Genomic DNA, 14460 nt, shown 5'->3' with positions numbered 1-14460 from the left:
GCAATAATAATTAACTCCCCTGGTACTTAATCAACCACAGGAATGTTGTTTTTAGACTGTACACTTGTGGTCAACAGTTTGGCAAGAAATTAGATCCAAGAAGTCCAGCAAAAGATCATGGAGTCTTGTGAAAGATGCACAGGAAAACAATGGCAATATGCACAGAATCACAGTTAAGAGGCCAAAAGTTGATGACACCAAATTTTCTGAAAATTAGTCTCCTCAATTCTAGGAACTTCAGTTTCCTTATTTCATAACTTGGTTTTAAAAATTAAATGAGATGTAAAAGTACTTACTATATACATGGTAATCACTCAGTAAATATTGCTGTTACAAATATCAATATAATAATTTTGTTGTTGTTTGTTGTTATCAATCAAGAATACAGGAGCAGGAGATATTTGAAATTTCAGACTAGTAGCCAAGGCAGGCAGTGAACTTGAAGAAAAACTCTCACTGATTCCTAGACAGTCTTGCAGGAGCAAGCATGGCTAGAATCCCAGTAATAGTCGAAATTTAAAAATACAATCAGAGCAAGAGCCCATTAACTAGATTTGGCCAGCAAAAGGTAAAGATTCGTCTCAGGGACAACTTTCAGCTATTAGAACTGGCAATTAGGCAAAGAGACAGACTTGTTGTGAAAGTCCAGAGACTGAACTGTAACTTCTTCAATGCCTATCAACTACTGAAATGATGGACCCAGAGTGCTGTAGGGCTCAGCCTCCTGATGAACATCAAATGACTAGCGGTAGTGGAGCTGGGGGAGGGGAGGATGAGCAGGTCAAAGCACAGACAAAAGCAGATATAAATGATCGAGCACTGTATTGGTCTGGGTTCCCCGGAGAAACAGACCAATGGGACATATGTATGTAGAGTTGGCTCATGCAACTACAGGAGCTGAGAAGTCCTGAAATCTGTGGTTAGCAAACTGGAGGTTCCAAGGAGACAGAGATAGAATTCCAGTCTAAACCCAGAGGCCCGAGAACCTAGAGAACTGATGGGATAAGTTCTAAGTCTAGTCCCAGTTCAGAAAACGAATTCTCTCTTACTCACCCTTTTTGTTCTCTTCAGCCCTTCAATAGATTAGATAAGTCACACCCATATTGGAGAGGGCAATCTGCTTTATTTAGTCTATAAATTCAAATGTTAATATCACCCAACAACATGCTCACAGATACATCCAGATAAATGCTTAATCAAATATCCTGGCAAACCATAGCCCACTCAAGTTAACACTTAAAATGAACCTTCACGAGGCCCAGCCAGTGTAGCTCAGTTGTTTGACTGTCATTCCAGGTCCCAAGAGGTCACCAGTTCAATTCCCAGTCAGGGCACATGCCCAGGTTGCAGGCTCTATCCCCAGTAAGGGGCATGCAGGGGGCAGCTGATAGATAATGTTTCTCTCTCATCTATGTTTCTATCTCTCTCTCCCTCTGTCTCCCTTTTTCTCTCTAAAATCAATAAAAACATATTTTTAAAAAATGAACCATCATGCCCGGCCGGTGTGATTGAGCATGGACCCATGTACCAAGAGGTTGCTGGTTCGATTCCCGGTCAGGGCATATGCCCAGGTTGTGGGCCTGATCCCCAGTTTGGGGCATGCAAGAGGTGGCCAATTGATGTTCTCTCTCATCAATGTTTCTTTCTCTCCTTCTCTTTTCCTCTCTCTCTCTAAAAAAAAAAAAAAAAAAATCAGTGAAGAAAAGAAATAATGAATCATCACAAGCACCTGCTATTTACTGGGTTTTCTGTGAGATACTTTGATGGTAGGCTTCTGAAGCTTAGAGTTCAGATCCGCGGCGCCAGTAGGAATCCAGTTTCGATGGAGATGTTCTGTCGTTCAGTGTAGTAGCCACTAGCCACATGTGGCTAACTGGGCCTTGAAATGTGCCTTGTGTACCTGAGAAATTGCATTTTTCATTTGAATTCATTTAAATATAAATAGCCACACATGGCTAGTGATTACCATATTGGATGATACAGATCTAGGGGGAAAAGGTAATAAAGAAGTAAATACACAAGCACAAAATGTGAGGCTTATGCAGGAAAAGAATAAAGTTCTGGTTGAGAGATGGTAGGGCAGAACTTACTTAGATCAAATGGTCAGAGAAGGCCACACTGAAGAGGTCATCAATGTTGAAGCCAAAGCCTAAAGGCCTAAATCTTGAGAAGGAGGAACCAGATGAAAAATTGAGGGGATAAATTTCAAGCAAGAGGAACCACCTGCACAAATGCCCCCAAGGTAGGAAATTCTTATTCACTTTAGCAACTGAACAAGCCACATCCACTGGAGGGTGGTAGAAACCCTCACCATGTTGATGAGGAAAACAGGCAACCTATGACAAGAATAGTGGGCCACAATAGAGGCTTGGGCTTTATTTGAGGTAGTTTACATTCAAATATTCTACAAGATCATTGTGGCTGATTGCTGTGTGGAAAATATAGAAGCCTTTGAAAAGATGCTTGAGGGGTGTGTGTATGTGTGTGCGCACGCACACACTTGTGTGAACTTACATTTGGCTCTCCTTCTGGTCTAGATATAACCTTTTTAATATTAGTGTGTATTTGTATTCAAAAATAATATGCACTTTGTATTAACATTAATTCTTCTAAAATTAACAACATGATATATGTATGTTGTTGAGCGTTTTTAAGGACAGAAGGACGGATATAACCTCCTCCTAACTATGTTGATAGTAAGGAAGAATTCTGTTGTTAGTTACAACTATCCAATAGACATACTTTCCCCAAGTACCTGTACCAGCTACATAACTGAAAATAGCTGCACACAAAGACATACAATTATTCTGAGACTCTTGAGAGAGGTCAATTTCCCATCGTAGAAGAAAGATCAGGAGGAGCTAAAGTTGAAAAGACAGCCGTGAAACTGACTAATGTCTAGAAAAGGGGACCCATGAAGAAAGACTAAAGCAAGTAAGGTTCAATAATTAACCTAGGGAAGAGAAGATTAATAAATTACTGTGGGGATTCTAGAACCCCTAGACAGAGGGAAGGGTCTTCGTGGGTTGTAGTAACACTGGAAAAACTGTAGCCCGCAAAACAAAACTACAGAAAATGCCACCGATGGCTGTGAGGTTGCGGAATTGGTGAGGGAAGCAGAGCACTGTGCTCTGTGTCAGTCTTTAAAACAGGCTAGAGTCTCCTCAGCCTCATTTGAAAGGTTTAAGTGTAATCTGCCTACAGGCAAGGTGATGAAAGGAAGGACTTTTCAAGGTCCCAGCCAGTCAGCCCGAGGAGACCACACTGCTGACTGTGTGCTGTGATTTTCTTTTGTTTACCCATATCTTATTGTTTTACACCACCATGTGGCCACACCGAGAAGTATGTTATAAATTTTGAGTCAGAATGTAGGCTTGGAGAAATGTCAGTAGTATATTCTCATACCCTAGAATTGCACAGTCTGTTTAGAATATTCAGTGTGTGAAATCACCTGGCACGAATATCCTTCTACATCGTGATCCTTTTATAGTATTAATTTGGAAAGCAAAACCAGTACCTACCGTATTAATAATAAGATGTCAAGTTCTTTTATTGTGCATGTGCCATTCTATAGGAATGGGATCTGATTCACAATAAGCTCAGTTCATGACATCAAAATCTTTTCTTTTTAGATGCACATGTATTTAAAAGCCAGATTCTGACCCTTTTATATTTCACAGATGAAGTAAGTGAATTAAGTGTGACTTCAGAAACAATTTGGTAAAATGAATTCAAATATGGTAACACAACAGAAGTCATCATGTTAAAATAATTACAGAGACAACATATTAAGCCAATGTTCTCTGGGTACCTTGCCTCTTTAATTTATGTGATAAATACATCGGCATCCATTAACATTTATTAAGCTCTCATATGACTTAATGTTGCTCTGGCTTCTCTATTGCACACTGACGAAGCCTTCCTGCCACGCCACCCCCAGGCCAGCGCCGCTGCAAAAGCATCTGGTAGGTATGGACAGGGAGGTGGCCCCAGGGCCAGACTGCTCATATTAGGATCCTAATAAGGATGTCACTTATTAGTAACTCTGTAGGACTTAGGTTCTTTGTAACAAGAATGTAATCTTTTTTATTTAAATACATATATAAGGTAATGTTTGGTCATTAAGTGAACAAATATTTATTGTGTGACTATCACTGATCTGGGCAAAAAATATTCTTGCCTTCAAGGAGCTTACATTCCAGGAAAGAGCTGATGGTGAATGTTTTAGGCTTGGTGACCATAGGGTCTCTCATAACTATTCAGCTCTCACTGATACATAAGAAGTGATAATAGCCATGGCCTGTTTAGCTCAGTGGTTAGAGCAGCGGCCCTCAGACAGGAGAGTCCCAGGTTTGGTTCCCGCTAAGGGCACGTACCTCAGTTGCAGTTTGTTCCCGACCCCGGTTGGGGTCGTGTGGGTGGCAACCAGTTGATGTATCTCTCTCACATCAATGTTTCTCTCTTTCTCCTCCTCCCTCTCTCCCTCCTCCTCTATCTGAAGATAAATGCAAACAATGTCCCTGGGTGGGGCTAAAAAAAAAAAGTGATCATAGTATATAAACAATGCGTACATGAATGAGCACTACTCTGTTCCATTAAAACTTTATTTACAAACACAGGTGGCAGACCAGATTTGACCCACAGGCCACAGTTTGCTGACCCCTGCCATAGAAGAAGACAGCCATAAATGCTACCAAACGTAGTAATAATAAAATAAACACTGTGTGGGATGGTGATAAGTACTGCGGGAAAAGTACGAGGCAAGAGCAGGGATAGTACTGCAGTGTGTCAGGGTAGTCCTGCCCGAGACAGTAACACCCAATACACACCTGAAGGAGGTAACCAAGAGAGCCAAGGGGTGTCTAGGGAAAGAACATTCCAGGACAGAAAAGGACAAGCGCAAAATCCCAGAGGCAATGGTGTACCTGTTTGTTTGTGGAACAGCAAGAGGGACAGAGTAAGTAGGAAATGAAATCAGAGGAGCAATATGTGCCCAAATGGAATAGGACTCAAACACTTTTTTTATTGTTGACACTGTTGCAGATGTACCCCACTTTCCTCTCTTGCCCCCTTCACTCAACCCCCACCCTCCAGGCATTTGCCACATTATTTTCTGTGTCCATGGGCTATGCATTTATGCATATATGTTTTTTGGTTAATCTCTTCTAGTCCCCCAACGCCCCTCCCCTATGAGATCTGTCAGTCTGTTCCATGCATCCATGCCTCTCTGGATCTATTTTATTCATCAGTTCATTTTGTTCATTAGATTACACATATAAGTGAGATCATATGGTATACATCTTTCTCTGACTGACTTTTTTCACATAGGATGACAGTCCCCAGATTCACAAAAGGTAAGAGTTTCTTTTTTCTTACAGCCACATAGTATTCCATTGTGTAAATGTACCACAGTTTTTTTATCCACTCTTCTACTGATGGGCACTTGGTTTGTTTGCAGACCTTAGCTATTGTAAATAGTGCTTCCATGAACATAGGGGTGCAAATATTCTTTCTGACTGGTGTTGCAGGATTCTTGGGATATATTCCCAGAATTGGGATCCCTGGGTCAAAAGGCAGTGCCATTCTTAATTTTTTTAAGAAAACACGATATTATTTTCCATAGTGGCTGCACCAGTCTGCATTCCTGCCAGCAGTGTACTAGAGTCCCCTTTTCTCCACATCCTAGCCAACAATTGTTGTTTGTTGATGTATTGATGGTAGCCATTCTGGCAGTGAGGGGATACCTCATTGTAGTTTTAAGTTGCATCTCTCTAATTATTAGTAACATTGAGCATTTTTTCATATGTCTCTTGGCCATTTGTATGTCCTCTTTGGAGAACTGTGTATTCAGGTCTTCTGCCCATTTTTTAATTATATTGTTTGTCTTCTTGGTGTTGGGTTGTATACGTTCTTTATGTATTTTGGCTATTAACCCCTTATCAGATATATCATTGGCAAAAATGTTCTTCCATACAATGGGTTCTCTTTTCATTTTGATGTGGTTTGTTTTGTTTGTTTGTTGTTTTGGGGGGGTGTTTTTTGTTTGTTTGTTTTTGTTGCTGTGCAGAAGCTTTTCAGTTTGATGTAGTCCCATTTGTTTATTTTTTTTCTTTGTTTCTCTTGCCACACGAGATGTCTGAAATTTCACCACCTATATTTTCTTCCAGGATTTTTATGGTTTTGTGAGTTTATTTTTATGGTTTGTAAGTTTATTTTTTATCCATTTTGCATTTATTCTTGTGTATGGTATAAGTTGGTGGTCTAGTTTCATTTTTTTTGCATGTAGCTGTCCAATTTTTTTCAACACCATTTATTCAAGAGACTGCTTTACTCCATTGAATGCTCTTTCCTCCTTTGCCAAATATTAATTGACCATAAAGGTGTGGGTTGACTTCTGGGATCTCTGTTCTGTTCCATTGATCTGTATGCCTGTTCTTGTGCTAGTACCAGGCTCTTTTGATTACAATGGCTTTGTAGTATATCAAATACTATTTTAAAAACTGGTTTCTACTCTGGGTGAGATAAGTACCCTTTGCAGTTTTAAGCATAGCAGTGACCTGCTCCAATGCACTAATTTTAATGAGATCGTTCTGTCTGCTGTGTTGAGAATAGACAGATGGGAAGCAGGAAAGAACAGTTTGAGGTTGTTGCAATAATCCAGATGAGACTTGATGGACCAGATGGTAATGCTGGAGGTGGTGAGAAGTGGACAGATTCTGACATTGGTTAAAGATAACCTGACCAGAACTTTATCTTAGACTCGATAGAAAATGTGAGAGATGAAGAAGAGGATTAGGGACTGGGGGGGGGGGGGGGGGGTAGATCAGTATCTCTGGCATGGAACTGTTAAGTTTGAAATACCTATTAGGTATGTGTCAAAGGTTTAGAAATAACCAAATTAACATCAATGAATCAAGAAGTAGTAATAACTAGTAAAATTTATTGTGCACACACCAAAAAGATAGTCTGCAAGCTGTGAGCATTCAAGTCAAAACATGGAGTGAGGCTCAGGGGTCTATTGGTATAAAGCAGCTGATATAGTGAGAAAGCAATGATTATTTGTAGTTCAAAGAGATTGGTTATAATATTAGAATTTTTCAAATGATAACAAATTGGTGAATGGTTACCTCATAGGAACCTTGGAAAACAGTTGAGGTTTTGCTTATGATTTCCAAAGGTATAAGCAAGAAATGACCCACCATCAAGTTAGTCTTGCAAAATAAGATAAAGTAAGCTTTCTTTGTATGACTAAATTGGTTTTATCTGCTCAGGGAATTTTCAAGGCTGGCCTCTAGTTTTGATTTCCACATATCTAAGTAGAGCCGTCGACAAAGCAGCCTCTGGAAGAGTCTACAGATCCAAGAACAGGTTTAAGCTCAGAGTATAAATGTAAGAGTTGTCAACCCATAAATGATACTTAAAACTGTGGAACTGGTGGCATCACTGAGGGATTGAGTACAGAAAGAAAGCCAAGGGGTTCAAGCATTGTGCCCTGCCTGCTCCGAAGCTAGGAGATGGCATACCAGCACAGGAGGCTGAACCGAGCAACCACTGAGACTGGAGGGAGCCAGAAAGAGCTGTGGAAGCCAGTGCGGAGAGTACACTGGAGCAGGAACAAGCCCCTGCATCACTTGCCCCTGAGAGTGATGTGAACTGAAGGCTAAGAATTGGGCTATTGCATGAGCTGTGTGGACACCATTCACAAGAGCAGTTTCAGTGAAGCGGTGGGAATGAAAACCTTGCTGGAGTGAGCCCCGGAGAGAGAAATTAGACATAAGTGCACACAACTTTCTCTAGCAGGCTTTTTGTTTTTTTTGGTTGTTTTTTTTTTTTTTGGTAGAGAAGGAGAGAATTAAGATGGTAACTGGAAGGGAAGTGGATCAAGAGGGATCTTGAGATGTTTTGCTTTAAGATGGTAAAAAGAACAGCATTTTGTGTGCTGGGAGAAAAGCTCTAAGAGAAAAGGAAAAATTGAAAGAATAGAAAAGAGAGGGAGAGAATATTGTTGGAGCAGTTTGCACGGGTAGGCCCGAGGGGAAGAGGTCTGGTGCAGAAGTGTGGGTGGGCTGGGTTCACACGCTGCTATGCAGAGAGCTTAACATGGTGCTTAGCATTCATTAAAGGCTCAAAGCTGACAGATATTAAAACATCAACTGTCAATTTAAAAGGTTTGGCTAATATGATCGTGCAGTGCCATGCAGCTACAACACTCAGCAGATTAATGAAAGTAAGTTGAATAGAATAATGACAATGAAATGAGGACTCTTAGCAGCAAAACGGAATCACAGTGACAGACATCCAGGGTATTGGCCTAACGTAAACAGAGATACCTGAAGAAAAGTAGGAAGCATGACAGGTTAGTATTTACATCGACTCATGGGGTGAGCCAGCCAGAACCAGGATCCCACAGGCACTTGACTCCTTGTAGATGCTCTGAGTTGATTATAAATTCAGCATGATTTAGGAGGAAAAAAACAACCCTGTCTCTTTCCTCATAAATATTGCATGGTATAACGATATTTTCATGCTCTTTCAGTGATTTTTATGCTGATTCAAAGGCTAACCTGTAGGGCAGAGCTGTGATAGGGAACCAGACAAAGGAAAGTGGGAGGTGCAGGCATCACTTTGCACTGGGAAGAGAATGGGGTTGGAGCAACTACAATCTAAACTGTGTTTCTCATATGAACACAGCTCTGTGTCAGGTATTGAAAGAAAGACATGATGCTTAAGAAAAGTACCTCCACAAACTTGTAGCTTTATGGAACCATATTTTGTTATTCAATATTAGTACCTTTTTCTTTTGATTAAATTTATTGGGGTGACATTAGTTAAGAAAATTATATCGGTTTCATGTGTATAGTTCTATGATACATTATCTGTGTGTTGTATTGTGTACCCACCACCCAAAGTCAAATCATCTTTCGTCACCGTACATTTGACCCCCTTTACTATCGCCCACCCCCTTCCTTTCAGTTACCACCATACTGTTGTCTGTGTCTATGAGCTTTTGTTTGTGTTTCTTGTTTGTTCATTAGTTGCTTTCAGTTTTATACTCCACATATAAGTGCAAACATATGGATTTTAACTTTTTCTGTCTGACTTCTTTTGCTTAGCCTATTCTCCAGGTCCTTGGCAAATGGCAGTACGTCATCTTTTCTTGCGGCTGTGTAGTGTTTTGTTGTATACAGCACCACATCTTCATTATCCAGAGCTACAGAAGGAACTTTCGGTTGTTCCCGTGTCTTGGACACCATGACTAAAGCTACAGTGAACATAGGGGTGCATATGTCTTTGCAAAGAAATGTTTTCCGGTGTTTGGGGTAGATAACCAGAAGAGAGGTTGCTGGGTTATATGATAACTCTAGACCTAATTTTTTAAGGCATCTCCATACCTTTTTACTATTGTAGTAACTGTGCTGCACTGAGGGGAGGTAACAAACTACAATGAATCTTAATGCTTTACTTGTTCCTTTTTCATTAATTTTATTTTTCAGTTACAGTTTATATTCAATATGATTTTGTACTGGTTTCAGGTGTACAGCATAGTGGTTAGATAATCACATACTTTACAGAGTGTCCCCCCATATTCCAGGACCCACCTGACACCATACATTGATATAATATTATTGACTTGACTATGCTGTACTGTACATGCCCATGACTGTTTGTAACTACCAATTTGTACTTTTAATCCCTTCACCTTTTTTACCCAGTCTCAATATAAATTTGGAGATGTGTTCCTTTGGCAAAAGACTTGAGCCTCCGGGTGTCATAGAACCATACTTAAGAATGTAGCACCCTGGCTGGTTTGGCTCAGCGGTTAGAGCGTCGGCCTGTGGTCCGGAGAGACCCGGGTTCGGTTCCCGCTAAGGGCATGTACCTCGGTTGCAGTTTGTCCCCGGCCCTGGCTGGGTCATGCGGGTGGCAGCCACTTGATGTGTCCCTTTCATGGCGATGTTTCTCTCTCTCTCTCTCCCTCCCACTCTATCTAAACAAAAAATGGAAAAATGTCCTCAGGTGAGGATAGAAAAAAAAAAAGAATGTAGCACCCTGGCTGGTTTGGCTCAGCGGTTAGAGCGTCGGCCTGCAGACCAGAGAGTCCTGGGTTCGGTTCCTGCTAGGGGCACACACCAAAAAAAAAAAAAAAAGAATATAGCAATTTGAGAACATGTAATTACAGAAAAAGCAACTTTTGGAAAATAATAATAATAATGCTAAAAAATTCTACATTTACAGTAGTCAACTCAAAACCAAAGCATCAGAAGCATTACAAATGCAGGCAATCCCTAGAAACCCACCGTGGCCATCCATCTCCCTTTCTCTCCAATCGCTCCACTACAAGGATGACAATCACACGTCATACAAACTACCAATTTAGCTTTCACTTAACGGAAGCCACTGGGTCTATGAAGCCAGGATGTCTTTTACACTTGTTGAGTGTTTCAAAATTGTAGTTTCTTTCCTGAACTCTGCATAGTGATTTTAGTACAATCTATACATTGTCCCCAAAGAGAAAACAGTAGACATATTTTTAAGGGGGCCTGTGGCCAGGAGGTGAAGTTGGTTTTTGACTACTGACTGACAATTACACCAATGCTTCCACCTGTCGCTCAGCCTAGTACTTCGTTTACCTTCGAGTTAGACAAACTATGCCAAATCTGGCCCTGCGTGTGTTTTTGGAAATAAAGTCCTATTGGAATACAGCCCTACTCATTTGTTTACATATAGTTTATAGCTGCTTCCGCAAGACAAAGCTGAGTAGTTAGGAGATACATGGCCCAAAACATTTGCTATCTGATTCTTTTTAGGAAAAGTTTGTCCTCCCTGCTTACTTAATGGCTGGTGTCCTGTTAAACAATGTTTGTTGAGTCATATTTGGTATTCAAGGAAAAGGAGTCTCAGAATGCAGTCAGTCATCACCTGAGAGTACACAGTTTCTATTAATACACCGTGTGCTGTCCTTGAGTGAGATTTTTCATTGATTGATTTTATTTCATTGATATTTTCATTAAGATTTTCCATTGATTTTTTCAGTTCAGAATTCAGTAAATGGATTTCTATTAGGTGACGGCACCTACATGACAAGGAGGCTTCCTTTTTAGGTGTTCCTGGGGAGAACATTTTCCCGTGTGTTCCTGTCATAATGCAAATGTTGGGAATTCCCTTTTGCCACTCTCCCGTCTATGATTGTTATAGCTTATTTGCTACCCCATAACATATTTACACAACATCAAAACCTCCTGGCTCCCTTTATCTTATTAAACTAGAGCTCTGAAAAATAAAAAGATTCTTAAAAGATCAGTTATTCTTAAATTATTGTCATTTATTTTGAAATGTCAGTGGACAGCTTCTTTTCAATACCACATGTGTGAAAAGAAAAACACTGAGCTGAATAATCTGCCAAATGGTGGTATTTTTTTCCACTGTTAATTTTTAAATTTCCAATTTTTCTCTGTTCTGAGCAAGAATGTAAACATTTTAATTCTTTCAACAGAGTGCCATCATAAGTTTATAGCCGCTGTGCCTTAGACAACTCACATCTAGGGAAGGAAATTTCTAATTCAATTTACAATGATGTCAAGAAACAACACGTATCTGCAGGCAAAGATAAGAAAAACATTCAGGGGTACTCAGTGATAGCTCTACTTAAATAAATAAACTTTTGGTTATAGTGATTAGGTACACAGGATTATTATATGTTTAATTGGCTAACGTGACAATTTGGAATTACTTCTAGTCACATTTAATTGGATTTGGAGTCTCTGGAGAAAAGAAATAGAGAGGCCTCACAGAGAAACAGTCATAAAAGTAAACTGTTTTTCCAAAGGGTGCTAAGCAATGAATTAATATCCATTGCACAATAGTTTTTAATATCCCCTCAGCTTAATAAGACTAATGCAATGGTTGTACACACTAGATACTAAAACCAATTCAATTAAACACAAGTTTGCAGGAAGAGGAGTGTTTGCAGAATTGGAAAATTTTTATTTTCAATTTTAAGGAAGCTAATATAATCAGACGTGAATAATCTTTAATTCAGGTAAAGCCTGAGATGTACTTAAATACCAATATATAATAGTTAGCTATAATACTATGCTAGGTTTAAAGGCATTTTGCAGTCCATAATATATGTTACTACATAAATGCTTTGAAGCTTAGTAAGAGGTAACCAAAACAAAGCATTCTCTTATCTATAAATACTATTGTCTTGTTGTTAATCCTCACCCCAGGATTTTTCCACTTATTTTTAGAGAGAGTGGAAGGGAGGGCGGGAGAGGGAGAGAGAGAGAAAATCATCAATGTGAGAGAGACACATCTATTGGTTGCCTCCTGCACATGCTCCAACTGGGGTGGGGAACAAATCTGCAACCCAGGTAGGTGCCCTTGATCAGGAATCGAACCTGCCATCCTTTGGTGGGTAGGCCAGTGCTCTAACCACTGAGAAACACTGGCTGGGGCTGTAAATACTGTTCTTATACTGTTAAAACAAACAAAAAAATCTAAGAGATAAATGGCCAAGTTTCCTCTCTTACAGTGTTAGTTTAGCTATCAAAAAACCCTACTTTCTACATTGAAAATTATGCCTTATGCTTTGTTTAATATTTGTCCGTCAAATTTATTCATTATAAAATCTTCTTCCTCAGTATTTATATATACTACCTGTTGTGGTTTTTCTTTGGTCTTAATCATTGGGTTTTGGTTTTGTGTTTTTTAATCTGTCCCTGTTCTTAGGAGTGCCATGATTGCTGACTACATGTTCTGGCTCTTCGGAGGAAGTGAGCAGTGTGTAAGCAAGCTCATCAAACTGTATTGGCAGGTAAAAACTGATATCCCAATGAGGGAGGAGGGGCCTGTTTCATTTTCAGACCAAAATGAAGGATTGGTGCTCATAAGATTGCTGAAAAAGGTAGCTGTTGGCATATCAATCAGAAAGACACCACTCAGTGGTAATATATTTAATGAATTTATAATGAAGTAGATTTTTCTAACTAATTTTAAGGGTAAAATTCAAGGTTGTTAACCCTTGGCTCATACCTCAGTTTTACAACCCAATATAAATTTTAGACATCCCGGGAACAGTTTTCCCAGCCATGCTGCTATAATGACATGATCCTTTAAAACATGAACTTTGTGTTTTCATAGATTCTTTCTGATCTATGACCTGTAAAAGCAGATGCTAGAAGTAATACCAATTACACAATGAAGGGAAATGCAAAGATCAGTTGTATTTGTTGGGTAACATTTAGGATTTGGAACACTTAACCAAACAAACTCCAGATTTTCTTTCTTATTATTCAAAATGGTAGCAAGAAGTCACACAAAAGGTCAGTTAGATGTCAAGAAGAGAGTTATACTTTCTTAGAATTATAGGAGAATTAAGAATGTGCTAGGCTCAGCCGGTGTGGCTCAGTGGATTGAGCATCCTCCCATGGACTTAGAGATCGAGGTTCAATTTCCGGTCAGAGCATGTGCCCAGGTTGTGGGCTGGATCCCCAGTAGGAGGAGGGCAGGAGGCAATCGATCAAGGTTTCTCTCTCACATCGATGTTTCTATCTCTCTCTCTAAAAAAAATCAATAAACACACACACACACATATATATATATTTTCATATATATATATATATATATATATATATATATATATGAAAGAATGTACTAGGTCATTGTCCTTCAAAACATACACATCTATTTTTGTTCCATTCTTTCCCCACAAATTGTCAATGATGTTCTGCTGAAATATATCCAAAATAAAGATCTCACTTATTCTCAAGAAACATCTTATTTGCTAACTGTTAAACTGCTTTCTTCATTTATTTATTAATTTGTTCTTTATTGATTTTTTTTTTTTTTTAGAGAGAGAGAAAGGGAGAGGGAGAGAGATAGGAACATCGATGAGAGAGGACATTGATTGGCTGCGTCCTGCATGCCCCCCACTGGGGATCAGGCCCACAACCTGAGCATGTGCCCTGATCTGGGATCAAACCGGTGACCTCCTGGTGCATAGGTCGACACCCAACCGCTGAGCCACACCAGCCTGGCTGCTTTCTTCATTTAAAGTGGATTTCTCCTGCCTTAAAACATACATTAAGTGGTTCCCAGTGGGGCCACACTGGTCAAATGAAAACCCATTTCCAAATAAAAGTTTTTAAAAATATTTGAAAATCAACTACAATAACTTCCTCTATATCTTCTGCTCTCCAGACTATGTGAGACTCTTTTTTTCTTTGTGTTTCAAGATAGTTTAATTTAATTGAATATGAACCTTTGCAACGAACTAGAACAAGATCTGCTAAAACACTAATATGAAAGTGAGAAATAATCATCAACAGTCTTCTAGTGCTCCCTGGTTTTTCCCACAATTTCACTAGTGTGTCTTGGTCCCAAGTTCTCTGTATTTCTATCACACATTATCTTCATGAGACAGGAATGTCTCAGTAACCTCAGTAATTTGTTTTGTTT

General features: G+C 39.5%; 1 protein-coding gene across 1 annotated transcript in view; it reads left to right on the top strand.

Moving 5' to 3' along the window:
* SPATA16 (spermatogenesis associated 16) overlaps window positions 1–14460 on the top strand; it is a 218291-nt gene that overhangs the window by 128331 nt on the left and 75500 nt on the right. Inside the window, exon 4 of the mRNA XM_036243294.1 lies at window positions 12733–12817. Within this exon, the coding sequence (XP_036099187.1) occupies window positions 12733–12817 (85 nt within the window). The remainder of the gene's footprint in view (window positions 1–12732; window positions 12818–14460) is intronic.

Source organism: Molossus molossus, unplaced genomic scaffold (assembly GCF_014108415.1).
Source record: "Molossus molossus isolate mMolMol1 unplaced genomic scaffold, mMolMol1.p scaffold_m16_p_5, whole genome shotgun sequence".
In the NCBI taxonomy this organism is placed as follows: domain Eukaryota; kingdom Metazoa; phylum Chordata; class Mammalia; order Chiroptera; family Molossidae; genus Molossus; species Molossus molossus.
The sequence above is the reverse complement of the archived record's forward strand: the minus strand, read 5'-3'. Positions and strand labels throughout refer to the sequence as shown.